Consider the following 17,320-nt stretch of genomic DNA (forward strand, 5'->3'; position numbering starts at 1 on the left):
AGAGCAGAGGGAAGGCACCAAAATAGGAATATTACGCAACCACTTACTCTGCTGTTTCCTTATCTCATACTGACAAAAGTCAAGTTCTCCTATCAGCTTTATTTACTACCTAAACTGTTGACGAGCTGGATTATCAGATAACACACGACTTTGCATGCGTTATCAGATTTAATTACAGATCAGGTGTACAGATAATGTGATGCATTGTTGATGTTAAACGTCCTAGACCCTTGGCAGATGACTCTGCAGACATCAGTTAGAGCACATTCAGACAGGATGAGGCGCTGCAGAGAAAGGCTGCTAGGCTGTGTCAGTTTGTGCTGAACGTAACAGCTGTGAGACAGTCAGAAAATAACTTCTCTTTATCGGTGAAGGCGCTCGCTCACTCTCATTCACTCTCTTTGTCTCTCGACCAATGCTCTTTGGTGGACACCTGCTGCCGCCTGCACCACCACACTCCAAAACGCACCACCCCCATTCAAATGAATGGAGAAACCTGCGTTTTCGCCGCAGCCCTATCTGTCAGACAGATGACAGCGACGCGATGATTTGAGACGAGCTAATTCTGTTATCAAAGACAATTAACTACACTGATTTGGTTAGCGACATCACCGGGAGAAGACAGCATGTTGCCTTAGTTGACACAACTGTTTGCTTCAGGCTTTTGTTTGGCACATCAAATACATGTAAGTGAGTTATTCGAAAGAGTCACTGGCGTCTTTGGCTGCCGCGTGCAGTTTATCACAAACACTTGGATGTTTGCTATTGGGACGGCTGTCAGCTAAAGACACTGATCCAGCCTGAATGCCTGATTTGCCTCAGCGCTCTCTCTTTCAAAGTGCATTAGACGAGAGCTTTGGGTGTTTTGTCACGATAGCCTCGCATGCATAATCCGAGCGTGGGTCGCTGCAAAATTACATTTCAACCACTTAACTGAATTCGACATTGATCTTAGACATTTAATCACAAAAGTAGAGGTAATAATTTCAATTTGTAAGATAATGAGCGCTGAATATTAGGTTTCATTTATGTATTTTTGAGCACTACTCATCTGTCTCAGCTAAATTAATTCATTATCATTTTATTCGCTTTGACAGTTTGACTTTGCAGGGACCCTATTGTCTTTTTCTTTCTCTCTTAATTACATGTCTCGACACAAGTCGCCTGATCATCATGTCCACATTTATAGAGATCTCTATTCACAAGTTTGAGCCCTGTACCTTCCCCCTCTACCTTCCCTGCTCACTCCATATTCAGAACAGCAATGCACAGAATCACTTGCAGCGCATTTTTACCGAGTACGTCCTCATCTGAAAAAGTCAATTCCTCCCAAATGGAAATGATTCTGCTGCAAAGCAACATTACAGAGCAGATAACACCTGAGTCTCTTGTCTGGCCTTGACACCAAATGTGCAAAACTAGAGAGAATATTTCATCCTCAGCAAACAGGTCAGTGTCTCCTCTCCGGTTTGTCTCAGTAAAAACGTCCGTGCAGGAGTTATGGAACACCATGCATAATTTACGCACCGCAATTTATTTCACTTAGTGTCGGGAGGGCAATTAAAACAAGTGTGCAGCGGAGTGAGATAATGTGTGTATTTTGTGTACGTGTGTATATATATATATATATGTGTGTACTCTTTGTGTGTGTCTGAAGTAGTCTCGCTGTGTGGTTCTCCTTTTAAACAGAGCTGGCGGTGTGCCAGAAGTCTCTTATTAGCAGCCAATTAGCAGGGGAGAGACGAATGCACTGGCCTTAAAGTATAAAGAAGAGTGGGCTGTTTGGGTAATAAAGAGGCAGAGAGACAGGTCATGTGTATGAGGGGCCATTCGGGACATTATTCAGAATTTTCCTTCTCACATACCGAATACATTCACATACCATACTGAATACTGCGTTTCAGTATGTTTTGTGAGAGGTTTTCAGTATAGTATGTGAATGCATTTTGTTTCATGTGTATGTGAGAGGTAAATTCTGAATAGTGTCCATAACGGCCCCTCATACATGTGAGGAGACTGTTATTTTGTTCACATGTAGCCTAATGACAATCTCATTTTTCTTCACCTGCGTCAGGGTCACAGAGGCTCTTTTGGGGTAATCAAACTGGAAGGATGAGAGAGGGACCTGATGAGAAGAGGCAGTGATTGTGTTTACATGTAGCCCAGTAATCTTTTTTCATAAGAATCGGGCTCTGTATGAGTCAGGTCAGGTATATAATTCAGCTCCCACCTCCATGCAAGCGTAGGCAGTGACAGAAGAGGCTGCGACAACTCCACTGTTTTGTTTTTGAGTTTTTATTTTCCTCTTGTTTTGTTGAGTTTGTGAAGAGGCAGGCCCGGGTGGGCTGAGGGAAGCAGAGGTTGAGGGTGTTTTTGTCAGCGTCAGCTCCATCTACCAGGCAGAATAGTAATGAAGCTGGTTTGCCTAATTGTAGCCCCGCAGTAGCTTTTAGAGCCTGTGTGTGTGTGTGTGTGTGTGTTCGTTTATGTGTGTATAAATGCCAAAGGCTCCACATTAAGGGGCAGGAAGATTAGGCTTGGGTAGAAAAAAAGATCTTCCCTGAATCTAATGGGACTCTCCTTCCATTTCCCAGCAGGCCTTTGTGCCAGGTTGAACACACTGCTGATGGACTGTGTGTGTGCTACTTTTGAATTATTTAGACCAGATGACTCCTCTGCAGTGTCACCTCTCATGCCCTCTAAGCCAAAACACAGTTACTGTGTACTTGGTCACAATCCAGTTAAGACCAATATCAGACTTTTTGACCGTAATTTAGTTCTGTGAACTATGTGATATGAATAATTTTCTTCAAGGTCCAGTGTTTCACATTTAAGGGCATCTATTGACAGAAATGGAATATCATATTCAAAACTATGTTTTCATTAGTGAATAATAACCTTTAAAAAAGAATTGTTATGTTCATGTTACCTTAGAATTAACCTTTTATATCTACAGAGTGAGCAGGTTCTCCTCTATGGAGTCTTCCATGTTGAACCTCAATGTTACTACAGCAGCCCAGTAGAGACAAAGCAAACACTGGCTCTACATAGGACCTTTTTGTGTTTTTCACAAGTTTCACAGCCACAGTAGTTTCTCTTTCACGCTTGAACCGAGAGGGAGAGTTGACAGGTTTTCACTTGGTTGCGATTTTGAAACCTCAGCACTACATCACACTAAATTTTACACTGCGCCTTTAAATAAAATAGTTCAAATAGAAATAGAAGTAAGCTAAAAATAGCACATTTTGTTTGTAGATTCTGCATTTTCCCCGCTGAGCCTTGTATCTACATATTTAGGAATTATGCAAATTCTATGGTTATCTACAATTGTTTTTTTTTATTTGTTTTTGTTTTATTTATGCTGAATAATTATCATAAAAAAGCACAACCTTTAAATCTGATAACCTTGTAACACCTTTTTTTTTCATCTTCACTGCCTTTTGCAGCCGTACGCCTTCACAGTGCAGGATATTTTGGCATATTGCTTGCAGGTTTGCAAACAAGTCACGTCGCTTTGTTGACTCCCTGTGATTGAAACCTCTCGCAGCTAATGAACCATTTCACCACGGCCTCCCAACTTTTTCCTGAAAACATCTACAATAATAATAATCATCATCGTCTTGTCTCTTGCACACACCCTCGCTGTTAAGCTGTTTGTGTTTCTGCCTCTCGTCGTCATGAGCGTGGACAGGCACACATGCAGAGACATCAGAGGGTTGCATTTTGAGCTCTAAATATAAAGTCGGTGCTTTAATTTAGCTGTGCTGACATTTGAGAGTTATTGCATAAGGATATTGATTTGAGATGGCAGCCTTCATGTAGGATTTCCTGTTAATAAAAAAAGTGCTGGGGATGACTCACAAGATGTTTCCATTTTGTTTATGTATGCGGGGGTGTCTGCTTTCTTTCCATACACACAAGTGTTGCTGTTGGCAGGTATAACTGTAGTTGTCTGCTTCGCGAGTCCGTGCGGCTGTAATAAAACTGAAAATATGCCCTTGTGAATACTGTTTTCTGAGCTCACCAGTACAAGATTGTTTATAGCGTTAGGAACAGGGTTGTGATATATTTTAAGCGTTTATTGAGTTTTTCAGTCGGGGATAACGGAGGAAAAAATCAAGGCCATGTTGCGGCTGTTACACGGGAATATGATATTTCAGATTTTGAGTTTTATTGCTTTTTTTTTTTTTCTAAGGTTTGGCAGTGGCTCTCCAGCTCCTCCACGGGGACATAGAGCAGCTGAGACGAGAGTACATGGTCCTCTTCACCCGGGGAGTGTCCATCACCAGGAAACTTGGCTTCTCTGATGTCATCATGCCAGGTAGGACAACACAAACAAGCTCACTCGCACAAATAACAAGATACCAGGTTGATTTTTTTCCCCAGTCTTGTGGGTTTGTAAGCATCATGGATGTCACCTGATTTTCCTTTTGCTCAACAGAAACAACTACTAACATAAGACACTAGTTTTTCATTCTCTATATGTTATGATTAGAAGATTAAGCCCATACAGAGAAACTTGAACTTTCTGGAAAACAGATTATCTTGAATGGTGATCCAGCTGTGCACTGGTAACAAATGTGTCCGTCTCCTGAGCTAATGTTATTACTACTGCTATAGCTTTTACTACTACTATTGCTGCTACTGCTGCTCCTGCTGCAGGAGCTGGAGATCAAACAGCTAATCACCTGTAGACAGGCACCTTCAGGCTACTACTACTGCTATTACTGGCCCACACATGGAAAATTTTGTTTCCAACTCACCTAACCTGCATATCTTTAGACTTTGAGAGGTAACAGAACCACCTGCAAGAAAAACGGACTTTCACAGAAAATCTTAGCTCCACGGAGGAAGCGCTTATACTGCACTGCCCTTACTTAGTCCTTCACCTATTTATTCTCTATAAACTGCTACTCCATAAAATATATAATTTCCTACATATCAGATGGGTGTACCCGGGAGACATGCGTCAAGCAGCAGGTGTTGAGACGTGTTCATAAACTTGATATAAGACATTGATTTCTATGTAGAACGCCAATGACACCTTCTGAGACTATAAACCTAATAATATATTTTGTGTGTACTTTGATCTGCCTTATATTATTTACTGCAGTTGCCTTGGTAACACCTGACATCCCTACCTATTGTTTGTAGAGAGATATTTGAATATCACCTAAGGGTGCCCTCAGAAAGATTTAATATTCAGGCTGTATCAGGTAGATAGGCATCACTCAGATAGCCACTTCACTAAATGACACAGACCCCTGCAGAGACCCTTAGGCCTCGCTGTATGGGATCTTGTTGCCATGGTAACAAATGTACTTGAATGTAAGAATGTGCATTAGGAAATAGTTTGTAAGGGAAAGTTCTGCCTGAATTGTCTTTCTGACTCCTTGTCTGTTCATTCGTTTATGAGCGGTGGACGTCGGGGGACTTTGTCTCCCCACAGAAGAGTCGTTCTTTTAAATAAGTGAGGTGTGCTGTTTGGTCACACAGATAAAGAGGAACCGCAGACTGTGGGTCCCCCAGCGCCTCACTAACACAGATTTATGTTCACTGTCTCTTTCTTTGTCTTTGTCTGACTACAAACCCTTAACGCTGACTGCTCTCACCCCTTCTGCCTGTGTAAGTCTGCCCTTTGGCTAAGGAAACTGTCTGCCTCTCTCCCTTTCTGTCTGTCTTTTCTCCTCCTTTTCTTTCTTCAGCTGCTCTTGCCCCACCCTCTCCACTTCCCTTTTTCCTATTGTACATTAAGAAACTGCCCCTGTGTGTGTGTGTGTGTGTCTGTGTCTGTGTCTGCCTCCCTGTGCTCTTTGTGTACGAGTGTACAGTAAGGTTGTATATAGAATGCCTCATATTGCCATGGTTACTGTTGTTAAGAGCAGAAAATCAATGTTGACCCTAGAGATAGAGATACGATGAGAGCACACACACACACACACACACACACACACACACACACACACACACACACACACTCTCAGAGGTAATATAGGGAACCTGTTTTACAATGTGTCTGACCACTGCTCGGTTGCAGAGGAAACAGGCCTATCCTCTTTCTTACCCAGAGCGCTTTGCACCATTTTGACTTCCCCTGCAGGAGGAAATATATGTGTGCCCGGGCTCAGTCATTGTGCATTCAGCTGCAATAATAACAAAAAGATGTAGAATATTACTTCCTGGGATTATTTTCTTTTAGTGTTTTGGCAGCTGGCAGCACCAGTTTCAATAAAAGGGTGTGTTACAGCAGTGTTTATAGATTAGACTGTTGTTTTTATGAATCTCAGACACTCCGTTTATTACTTTAACAAGCTTACATGCTTAAATTCACAATGTTGTGCCAGGAATGGAATTGTATTTAATTCATTTTAAGATACATGGTTAATGTTTGTTGTGACTGGTTGTGGGATCAGGCTTGCAACCTTGTGGCAAGAGGATGAACTTTGTTGTATAGAATACATTACAGTATGTTATCTTCTTACACAGTGCCGTGGGTAAGATTTGCACTTACATCTTTATGTATGAATGTAGAGCAATCAGTGCTGCTCGCTAAAATATGAAAGATAAAATAGTGCGATGTGCATGTGGTAGTATCCCTGTGTGTGTTAAGACCATAGACAGTATAAAGAATGGACGTCATATCCATGACGTCACCCATAGATTTCTGAAGAGCCGTTTTGTGGTGGCTCTGGTTGCCACCATGTTGGTAGTCTTGGCAACCAAGTAGCACCCAGCAGCAGCCATGCTGTTACTGTTATGCATAACTTTAAGCCTTAATATAATTTGAGCAGGTGAGTTCCATAAAAATTCAGCTTCAGTACAGTTGTCATTAGGTATAAAGACCAAAACAGTTTTTTGTACCAGGCTGTAAACATGTTTATTTCTGCTGTGCAGTTGGACATTTGAACATGGGGACTTATGGAGATTGACTTGTTCTGTAGCCAGCCTCATGTGGCCGTTTGAGGAACTGCAGTTTTGGTCACTTTCACATTAGTTTCACTTCACAGCTGCAAAGGTTGCTGCTGGTTCAGCCTTGTTATATGGCCTCTTGCAGTAAATCACCACATTATGAGCAGGAATCACCTGGCAGTCTGTGCCCAGTATGTGTTTGCTCGATAACAAGTCTCCCAACAGAAAATGTGTGGATGCAAGTGGAAATCAACTGCAACTCTCGGTCAGAGGCTGATAGTCTTGGAGTCAGGACCCCCACAGGGGTTGCAGAATATAGCATTAAAACCATTAAAACAGACTTTCCTTGAATAACTTCCACCTCTTCAAGCCTCTAAGAGTAAAAAAAAAAATAACTCTTAGACTGAAGTGGTCATGAACTGAACACATACTGTACAGTAATGAGGGTCAAGAGTTGACACGTACGGCTGCGATGACTCCAGGCTCTCCTTATTTTCTCATACAAGTGTGTTGTTTAAATGCACTCAGTGTCACCTCCCCTCTGCGACCTGTTTTGACATTGTCACTCCTCATCACTGTGTGCTCACCGACAGGGCGAAGCCAACCTCGCTTGACAGTTTGATGTGACGTGCAAATGTTACAGCCAGCTGCCTTTTTTCTTGTTCGCTGAAATTGAATGAAACTTTTTTTGAGCATGGTAATAATATATGGATGAGAAAATGGATACGGGCTACACCATCTGCTTACGGCGGATAAGAAATAAATCTTCGTATTCTCTGGTGGTCAAAGGTCGTAACTCGGGCTCAATTCTCCCGTCAGCAGAAAAAAATATCATTACATGCTGCTAATGTAAACGCTGTCCACCCCTGTCATGAAGCATTACACTAAAAATTGCCATCAAGCTGCTGAGAGGTCATTAATAATGCTTGCCTGTATGCATAATCAATGCCTTGTTGCCTCTTTTTACTTCCCTGTTCCTGCAGGAGAGATGAGGAATGACCTTTACATCACGCTGGAGAAAGGCGAGTTTGAAAAGGGTGGGAAGAGCGTAGCCCGAAACGTCGAGATCACCGTTTATGTGCTGGATATCGACGGACAGGTCCTCAAGGTAAAAACACCTTCTCCAATTTTGCAATAAATTATAGCTCTCACTGCAACAATCTGTCATTTTTTAAGGACTAAACACTAAATGCCTTATTTATAATCCGTTTTTTTCTTAGCAGGGGGTGTCTTATTTTGGAGCAAAAAAACTCTTCACTTAAATATCGCTGACCCAGATGAGAGCTAAGTGTCTCTCCAGTGTGTTGCCCATTTCTGGTGCAGTGCTGTGACAGTCTGCCTCTGTGGTTTCCTGCGCTGCCTCGGCCTTGAACAGAAAATAGACTCAAATATAACCCTGCTGCTGCTGCCGCTGCCCGCCGCATGGCACGCGGCCCTCTAACACACATAAACACACACATGTAAACCACGTCGTTCTCATTTTATTGCGATCCGTGGTGCACAGGCAGTTTTCAAAATACCCCAATCTTTCTCTGACTCATTAATTCATTGTGTCCTTCAAATCTGTCTCTTACGTCATCCCCAAGCTCGGCCTCTCATATCCTGTTTTCACTTCCTGTTCTTTCTTTCCTTCTTCCCCTTCCACCTCCGTCTTTACTCAATCTCCTCTCTCTGTCTTTCAGAGTCACGTGGCTGCCGGCTCCGGTGAACCAGGTGGAGATGAGTACCACTCCTTAGTGCTGTACCACAACAACAGCCCCCGCTGGGCGGAGCAGATCAAGCTGCCCATCCCGGTCGACATGTTTCGGGGGTCCCACGTCCGGTTTGAGTTCCGCCACTGCTCCAGTAAGTGGGATCAAGATCGTGCATACACTATTCACCTAACGAAGATTAAGTGAACACATTTTTCCGAGCTATCACACATTTTCAGGCGTTTGCTGTTGAGATGAGGACGCCTCAGGCGCAGCTCTCTTTTCAATTGGTTATCCAGAGGAGTTGGAGCTAAAGAGGCGTTGTTGTGGAGGGAGAAGAGCTCAGTAGACATTCACCTTCCAGCCCTCCAGCTTCAAGCCCCGAGGCTGCTGCTGCTGCTACCCCCAAATAGACAATGTCCAAGTGTGCGCTCGTTTGAGCTTTTTCATAATGAGACTAGTTTGTCCAACTTCCCACCTCCTAATGAGACAAAACTTTAATTATGACCACAATATTGCTCTCGCTCTCTCGCTCACCCTCTTTCTGGGCTGCGGGGAGAAGTCCGAGTCTCCTCTCTCATAACAAGCCGATATTATTATGCCTTTTGCAGCCAGGCTGGGAGGCTGTGTGTCTGTGCGCAGTAGATATAGTCGCCTTATTACTGCTGGCGGTGCTAGCACTGCTACCCAAGGGCTGCCTATTAAGAGCCCAATTTAAGCCTGTGGTGACACCAAACTGAGGGGACCATATTACACACACTATTAGGACTCCCCGAAACTCTGGGACAAAGTGCCTGAAGAAATATGATTAGCAGACACTCTCATTTTCAATTAATACAAAACAGAAAGCTCTTTTTTTGTTTTTATGAATATGCTTTTAAATGCTATCTTGTTTTTGCGCTCATTATGCAGCAGCGGTAATAGTTAATTTGTTTGCGGGGAGTCCAGTCTTGTTCCTAAATGGTGCTAAAGAAGACTGTAAGGACCTGTCAGCGTCAGCAGTGCAATACTTTGTTTTATTATTGCTAATTGTTTATTGAATATTTCATGCAATTGAAATGATTTGCAGTAGAATGAGTGTTTTATTATTGGAAATCCTATTCCTGCTCTAGTTTTTTCTCTTACGAGACAGCTTGAAGAGACAAAGTCTTTCCTAAATTCCTAACAAGGCCAAGACTTTAAAATTCTACTGTAATGGCACAGTGTGTTTGGTAGAGTGGTTCCAATATATAACATAGATCAATCGCCACCTGGTCTGCTGAGCTCAGCTAAGCCTCAGTTTCACACAGTACCGTTTAATCTTTCTTGGGGTACATTCGGAGAGAATTCGGCTCTGTGGTGACAATTTAGTTTTTTACATTTGGCCGCAGGGATGTCCACCAAAAAAGAGAAGCTGCTGGAGAAGTTAAGCCTCATCCAACGCAGCCTGATGTCACATCTAGATGCTTGGATCGGTCAAACCTCCACAGTCAGCCTGAAATGTCTCTGAAACTGAAACTACCCAGGTGGATTCATGCACTAAACCTGTTGTGTTCCGACTTAGTTGAGAGACAGCGCAGGCATCGAGAAAGCAGTTGAATGTACCCTTAATCTCCGAGCACTGATACACCAAGCACTGTACAGATTAGGAAATCCTGTCCGAAAAGAACCACATGCAACAAAAAGCAAAAGTTTACAGGCTTGAGTCTTGTAAGCAATAACTTTCCTGGTGTAATCACAGCAAAAAATAAGTAAAACGACCATGGTGCAGTGCCACTTTTGAAAGTTTAATACAGTGCAACTTGTGTTTCTCCTCACACAAACAAACACATTCAAACACACACATCACAGAGGACTGGTAGACGCTGCCTAAATCACTCACTGGTGTTGCAATGAAAGGGAATGGAAACACTACACTTCTCACTTCCCTGCTGTGCACACATTAGCACTTTATTGCTAAAGCAGCAGATAAATCAGATTAGGCATGCTCATAATGTAAATTATACCCAAAGCTTTTCAGAGAACTTCTTAAAACCACAACAGCCCATTTTTTTCAAGCACTCCAAGAGTAATTTAACAGCATCTAAAAGTCTTTCCTATCACCAATGTGTGATACAGTGTTTGAATTATAGGTGTCATTTCCTGATATAACTTTTGAAAATCTAAATTATTTGCATCCACAACCTCTTCTCTGCCCTTTGCTGATGTGTTCTACATGTCTTGGTACTCTATTACTGTAATGTAAATCCATCAACACTGAAGGTCAACAATGTTTTCAAGCTTTGTGTTTACAGTTTAAACAGAACAAATGCACTGAAGTCTGAGCACCGTTGCACTCGTTCGCCTTATTAATTTGACTTGCATAACTGGTTTCATAATGAATGTTGTTTTGTTGATTTTCGCACAGCCCGTGCTGGTGTATTTTGGACTCAGTGTCATGTCCATGTGTTGTTGTTGTTTGACAGCTAAAGACAAGGGAGAGAAGAAACTGTTTGGCTACTCCTTTGTTCCGCTGATGCAAGAGGATGGCAGGACTCTGCCAGATGGCACCCATGAGCTCATTATCCATAAGGTAATAACCGCAGACCCTCACCACCAAGATCTGGACTGAACCACATGGAATCAGACTGAATGTGTTTCACCTCGATGTGTAATTCCGTCCAGCGAGTCTTATTTTGAATCAGCGAGATTCGATCATTGTATTTTCATTTATTTAAAGTCTTATCATGCCAATACAGAGGGCTGATCTGCCTCATGACAAGCTATTTGGCTTTTTATCAGTGTGCCACCTTGTCCACTCTTAAGTCCCTGCTTGACACATTTTTGACGTGAGATTTAAAAGAAAAGACAAAAGATTTCATAAAAGGTACATACTCTTCGTTTAAGCAATAAGACACGAGAGGGTGTGTTTTACTACCAATATTGGCACAACAGTGATGCGGTCAGGACTAAGGCGCTTAGTAAGTGTCGCTGCAGTGCCAATAATGACATTAAAGCACACCTTCTCATGTAATTTTGTGATTATACAACAATAACCAACTTAAAAACAACATATATTAACATTTTGGGGCAATTCACTTTCAAAATGAGCATTTTCTGGCTTGCGTTATCTCAGTTACCATGGAGGTACATTGGGTCTTACTCTAATACCTGGTAAACACTCATGTCAATAGACTCCTATATGTAATGGAACCCAGTTTACTACTTCAGCAAGTAGTCAGAGCCTTAGTAATGACCTAGCAACTGAGATAATGTTCGGTCCCAGCCAGCTAATCTGCTTCAGTGCATATTTGTCGCTCTTTAAAAATATGTTTGTCACACGAGGGAGGTACACACCTGTATTAATGGGTTGGTCTAACAGCACCAAAAATTACAATAAATTAATTAAAGAAGTTGAAATTTGAAATTCAGATGTATTACTTTATTTAAAGTTGACTTTATGTGTACTTATATAACATGTAAATAAACATGAATATCTTCAGGATGTGGAGATGGCGGAGTAACATTTGTAGTGATGAGTCAGGTGTGCTCTCATGCTGATTTAAACACACACTCTAAATGTCTAGTTGACCAATCAGATTGCTTGGTCGGAACTACTTGTTGCATAACTCACAGGTGTCCCCGAGGTTACGTCAGATTGGGGGTTACATACTGTATTAGATTATGTGAATCATTCAACAGCAAAATGATCAATCATCAGGTTATAACACAGTTTGGCGCCAAGGGCTGACAAACAGCTCGCATCGCTCCCATTACAAGCTGACGGGCCAATGAGTAATGTCCACTTACGTAACATTGTCAAGCTGCGGGGTTGAATTTAACTGTGAGCAAGTTTTATGTATGTATGTTTGTGCAAAAAGGACATTTCCCTTGAGTCTGCTCTCTATCTCTGTGTTTAGCGTGGCCTTTATGTCCGTGTTATAGACCTTAGATAGTTATAGACTCATCTTTTCACACATTTTTTGGTTTTTGACACATCAAAAGACTAAAGCGAATAAAACGGTCAGCATCAAAAGCGACTGCGAGACTGTCTTGGGTGTAATTCAGAATAATTGCAGACTGCGTGCTTTTCCTCAGCTGCAGACGAAGGGTGTGTGCATAAACCTCAGCCTTTTGTGGAAGATGGAAAAGCACAGAGTCCATTCATACGTTTTATTGTAAACGAGGCTGAACAGTGACCAAAAAGGCTGATTATTTATTTTTCCTGTTAGCTGTATTGTCTTAAAAAACAAAAAAAAAACCTCCTCTTTTTATTGTTTTCTTTTCCCGTCTTAACCTGAGCCTGCCAATTTGGGTGGACAACTCCATGGTAGCCTTGTTTGTGTTCCCACTGTTGAGAGTTGGGGGGGGGAAAGGCCTCCTCTAATGCCAGATGGAAGTTGCTGAAAAGCTCAATGAAGCTGGCATGGCCTAGTTTCTCCTCAGACCTAAAATAGACACAGTAGAATCAGTCCAAACTGTGTGGTAGCTTTGGAGCTCGCACAGCTGAGGCTGCGCGTTAAGGCTTCACATGAAATCCTCGAAATAACAACAAGAGTTCTGTGATTGATTACGTGGGATAGCTTTGCATGTCTCAGTCATGACTGATATACATCTTCCAGCCACTGAAATGTTTTGACATTAACAATATGCTGCGCTTCTCTTTTTTTTTTTCCACCCCTCAGTGTGAGGAGAATACCAGCTTGGCAGACTGTTCGCGTTACCTCAAACAGCCATTCTCCAAGGCCAACCTCCCGTCCAACAACCAGACTCTGAAAGGCACCAAAGAGTCTTTCTGGATCACCAGCTTCCTGTGCTCCACCAAGCTCACACAGAACGGTAAACTGGACTCAGGGATTGACATTTTGGGCCGCCGCTCGACTGGCGAGGTTTTGTTTGGCTGCTACGTTTGAACTCTTGTCACATTTTAAATTAGAGTCAGCTTGTACCTTAATACACTACACTGATCCGGTGCTTCTGTGCAGCTCGGAGAGATAACTGCCCAAAAATAGTGATCACAACAGGATAAAATGTTTGAGGGAGGGGAAAGTTGTGCACAAGTAAGAAAGTGACTTTTCCAACCAAGTGTGTGAAAAAAACAGTGAATATGCAAGATGGTGGGAATAGCCTCCAGTTTACAGTGCTAACTAATGAGCTAATAAATCTGTATGCTTTCAGAAAACTGCTTGCAGAGTGGGATTTGTAGTTTTATTACAGCAGGGCTAGCTTGCCCTCATTTATTCTGTAAACAAGAGCAGCAAAAATCCGAGAATGAAGCATGAAAGTAAACAAATGAATAAATAATGCAGCAAAGGAGACATTTGTTTTTCTTGACTCAGTCTTCGCCAGACACTGTCAGTATTTCTCCCTCATTAAGTAGATGGTAGAATATCTCAACATAAAAACAACTACTTTTGACGTTGTCTGTGAACTGATTATAAAGTATTGCAGTTAATGATTACAAAATATATGTGACAGACCTGTAAAAACACATAAGACACAGATTGGCACATAAAGTTGCAAAAAGACACGCTTCAGGTTGAACACAATCCAAAAAATACAGACTTTCTTCTCGGGGCTTATGTTTTATTCATGCGTATGTCTGGGGACTCCGTCTCAGGAAAATGACTTTTTATCTTCTTTATCCCGCTGCACTTGAAAATGTCATCATTTGTTTGGATTCAGACGAGTTTTGGGGGCTATAATTGAAGGGTGTGGTGATGCTCTGTGATCTGTGCTGCACACCGCTCTCATAATCTTGTGTTTTTTTTATAAACAAACACGAGACTGTGCTTTCCCCCTGTCGTTCTCCTCCTCATTTGCTGTTCTATCTCTCTGTGCCTCTCGTTGTCTCCAGGTGATATGCTGGACCTGTTGAAGTGGCGAGCCCACCCCGAAAGGATCAACGACAGCCTCTCGAAGCTGAAGGAGATCGATGGCTCGGAGATTGTCAAAGTAGGACCCGATTCTCAGCTGTGAATTGCTCCCACTATCCCGGCATTCGGACTATTGATTGTTTTCTGATTTGATTTTTTTAAATTCACGTCTCACATAAAAAATTTGTTCTGCTCCCAGTTTCTACAGGACACCCTGGACACTCTTTTTGGTATTCTGGATGAAAGCTCTCAGAGATATGGACTCAAGGTGTTTGATTCACTGGTAAGTGACGTTATGATGATTTCCATGGATGGATTTCTATTTTCTGTTTCCTCCTTCTCCTTGTACATCAAGCAGAATCTCATCGGGTTTGAGTCAGACAACAGAAACCATCAGAGACAGATCTAGTGGTGTAACGCCACAGAGACCTCTGAACCAATCTCACCCTGGTTCTGCTGCACTGCACTGATAGATCGATCTCTATGCGTTTCTCTCTCTCTCTCTCCACATCAGTCTCGCGCTGACATGAGCGGGCTCTCTCCACTCAGCTTGCCGTTATCAGTGATGAAAAGGTCTAGCGAGTCGGTGCAGTCATCATGTTTCTTTTTTGTGGTTTTGAGATCAATCCGACAAGTCTGACAAGTGGACAAATTTCACAACAAACCTCCACGGAGTAATGCGTAGATCTGCTGTCAGAGATTACTCGGTTGTTTGGTTACATTTTTAGACACCTGCATATTTTCAGAACTATTTTTAGCCATTTTCTTTTAATCTTTTATCCCCCTTTTTATCTCTCTTTTTTTTAAAATCTCTCACTCACTTAAAATGAAACTTTACGTGTTACGTTAGCTGAACTCGAACTGTGCACCCGCACTTCGGTAAAACCCACAGAACTTCTCTTGCAAGGTGAGGTGCAGGGTAGCATGGAAGAGAGGTGTGCAGGAAAAAAACAGGTTGACTTTTATTTTCAGTCTCCAAACATAAAGAAAGAAAAATGGAGGGAATTGCTTGCTCCCTCAGTTAGGGCGCTGCTCTTCAATTCTCTCCCATTTCCATCACGTATATACTCTGAGAGTCCAAATCTCTAGTTCGAACAGGCATGAAACTCTGGAAAGGAGAGTCAACAAGGTTAACAATAAAATTAAATTAAATTAAAAAAACACAATTTTCTTTCAATTGCTTGGACCAACAAAGTTTTATTGGATTCTTCAATGCATAAACAAAAATAGTGTTCATTCAAAATAAAGCAATTATTTGTACAACATGCAGTATTTAACTCAATTTTCACTGCATCAAATCATGTTTTTTTAAATATGTTTTTAAGAAATAAACTTAATTCTAACATCCACTAGTCTTATCTGATTTGTAACTAGGTTAAACAAAGAAAGCTGTGAGTGAGTGGCCGTCTTTCTTCTCAAAAGTAGCCGAGCAAACAATGAGTGGGAGTCGGTGCCTCCTCACAACTTCAACTTTATTTTACTCAACAGATCTCAAACATGTCACTGAATTCCAGAGAAATGTGTGAAATAAGATCAATCAAACATAGATTCAATCGTAAAGCTTCTCAAAGGGAAAAAGCACAAAAATGAATCTTTTATGTTAAGAAACACTTATGACACTGAATGTTTTAATATGTCTTCTCTGTTTATTTCCAGGTCCATATCATCAACCTCCTCCAGGACAGCAAATTCCAGCACTTCAAACCCGTCATGGACACCTACATCGAGAGCCACTTCGCCGGAGCTTTGTCCTACAGGTACGTTACGTTTCAGCCTTCTCTGGATGTGGCTGTTCGCACAGCAACGGCCTTACACATATATTGTATTCTGATGACATACTGTATCACATGGGCAGGCAGGCGGTGAGAGAACCTGCGTCAGTGCTGAGAGGCAGCTCTCCTCTCAGCTCTGTGCTGTGATTTAGTCAGCAGGCGTGTGAAAGAAATGCTTATGGTGCCCCCTGGCTGATGAAAAGTGAAAATCGTGCTCGCGTTCCTACCTCCTCTTTTCTTTCTCCTCTCTATCACACGCACACACACAAACACAGGCATTCACACACATATTCGCAACCTGCTGTTCTCACCGGCTGTCTTCTTCACACTCTCTGTACCTGCTAAGATACCGTGCTGGTGGGTGCTGTCTTCTTTTCTTTTTTTTTTTAGTCTTTTTGCATGCACCTCCTGACACACACACACACACACACACACACACACATTCCTGCTACCAGGTCCATCTGCTTTAAACTCCTTATACCTGTAAAATTCTGTTAATAATGTAACACCATGCGTGCATATCATATCAAGTTCAAATGTTTTTAAGCCGTCACGACCTTGAGAAAGCCATCCATGCCTTAATAAGCTCAAGGTTAGACTACTGCAATGCACTTTATGTCGGCGTCTCCCAGTCTTCTCTCAGTCGCCTTCAACTTGTGCCAAACGCTGCTGCCCGTCTTTTAACCAACCCCAACAGACGTGTGCATATCACTCCTGTTATTAACTCCATTCATTGGCTTCCTGTCCTTTATAGAATTGATTTAAAACTTTTAATGTTTGTTTTTAAAGCTCTTAACGGCTCTGAGGTCTAAAGATCAACTTTTGCTGGAAGTGCCCAGGTCAAAATATAAACACTGGGGGTGACCGAGCATTTTTCGTTGCTGCCCCCAGGCTCTGGAATAAGCTCCCCGTCGAGATGCGTCTTGTTTCTGACCTGGGCCTCTTTAAATCCAGGCTAAAAACCCACCTATTCAGGATGGCTTTTAATACCCAGTAGTATGATGACACTTTTATCTATCTCGATTTTGTTTGTTTTTACTTATTGTTCTCGTTATTTATTACCTGCTGTAAAGCACTTTGGTACACCGAAAGGAATGTTGTAAAGGGCTGTATA

At 42.0% G+C, this 17,320-nt stretch overlaps 1 protein-coding gene across 6 annotated transcripts in view; it reads left to right on the plus strand.

The window, feature by feature from the left end:
* Positions 1 to 17,320, plus strand: part of dock4b (dedicator of cytokinesis 4b) — a 119,667-nt gene that overhangs the window by 56,667 nt on the left and 45,680 nt on the right. For all 6 annotated transcript variants that reach the window (XM_019271522.2, XM_019271523.2, XM_019271525.2 and 3 more), the window contains exons 13-20: positions 4,196 to 4,321; positions 7,893 to 8,017; positions 8,592 to 8,754; positions 11,045 to 11,151; positions 13,244 to 13,397; positions 14,416 to 14,513; positions 14,634 to 14,717; positions 16,091 to 16,191. In XM_019271522.2, coding sequence (XP_019127067.2) covers positions 4,196 to 4,321; positions 7,893 to 8,017; positions 8,592 to 8,754; positions 11,045 to 11,151; positions 13,244 to 13,397; positions 14,416 to 14,513; positions 14,634 to 14,717; positions 16,091 to 16,191 — 958 coding nt within the window. The remainder of the gene's footprint in view (positions 1 to 4,195; positions 4,322 to 7,892; positions 8,018 to 8,591; positions 8,755 to 11,044; positions 11,152 to 13,243; positions 13,398 to 14,415; positions 14,514 to 14,633; positions 14,718 to 16,090; positions 16,192 to 17,320) is intronic.

The sequence above is a fragment of the Larimichthys crocea genome, chromosome XX, assembly GCF_000972845.2.
Source record: "Larimichthys crocea isolate SSNF chromosome XX, L_crocea_2.0, whole genome shotgun sequence".
Classification (NCBI taxonomy): domain Eukaryota; kingdom Metazoa; phylum Chordata; class Actinopteri; family Sciaenidae; genus Larimichthys; species Larimichthys crocea.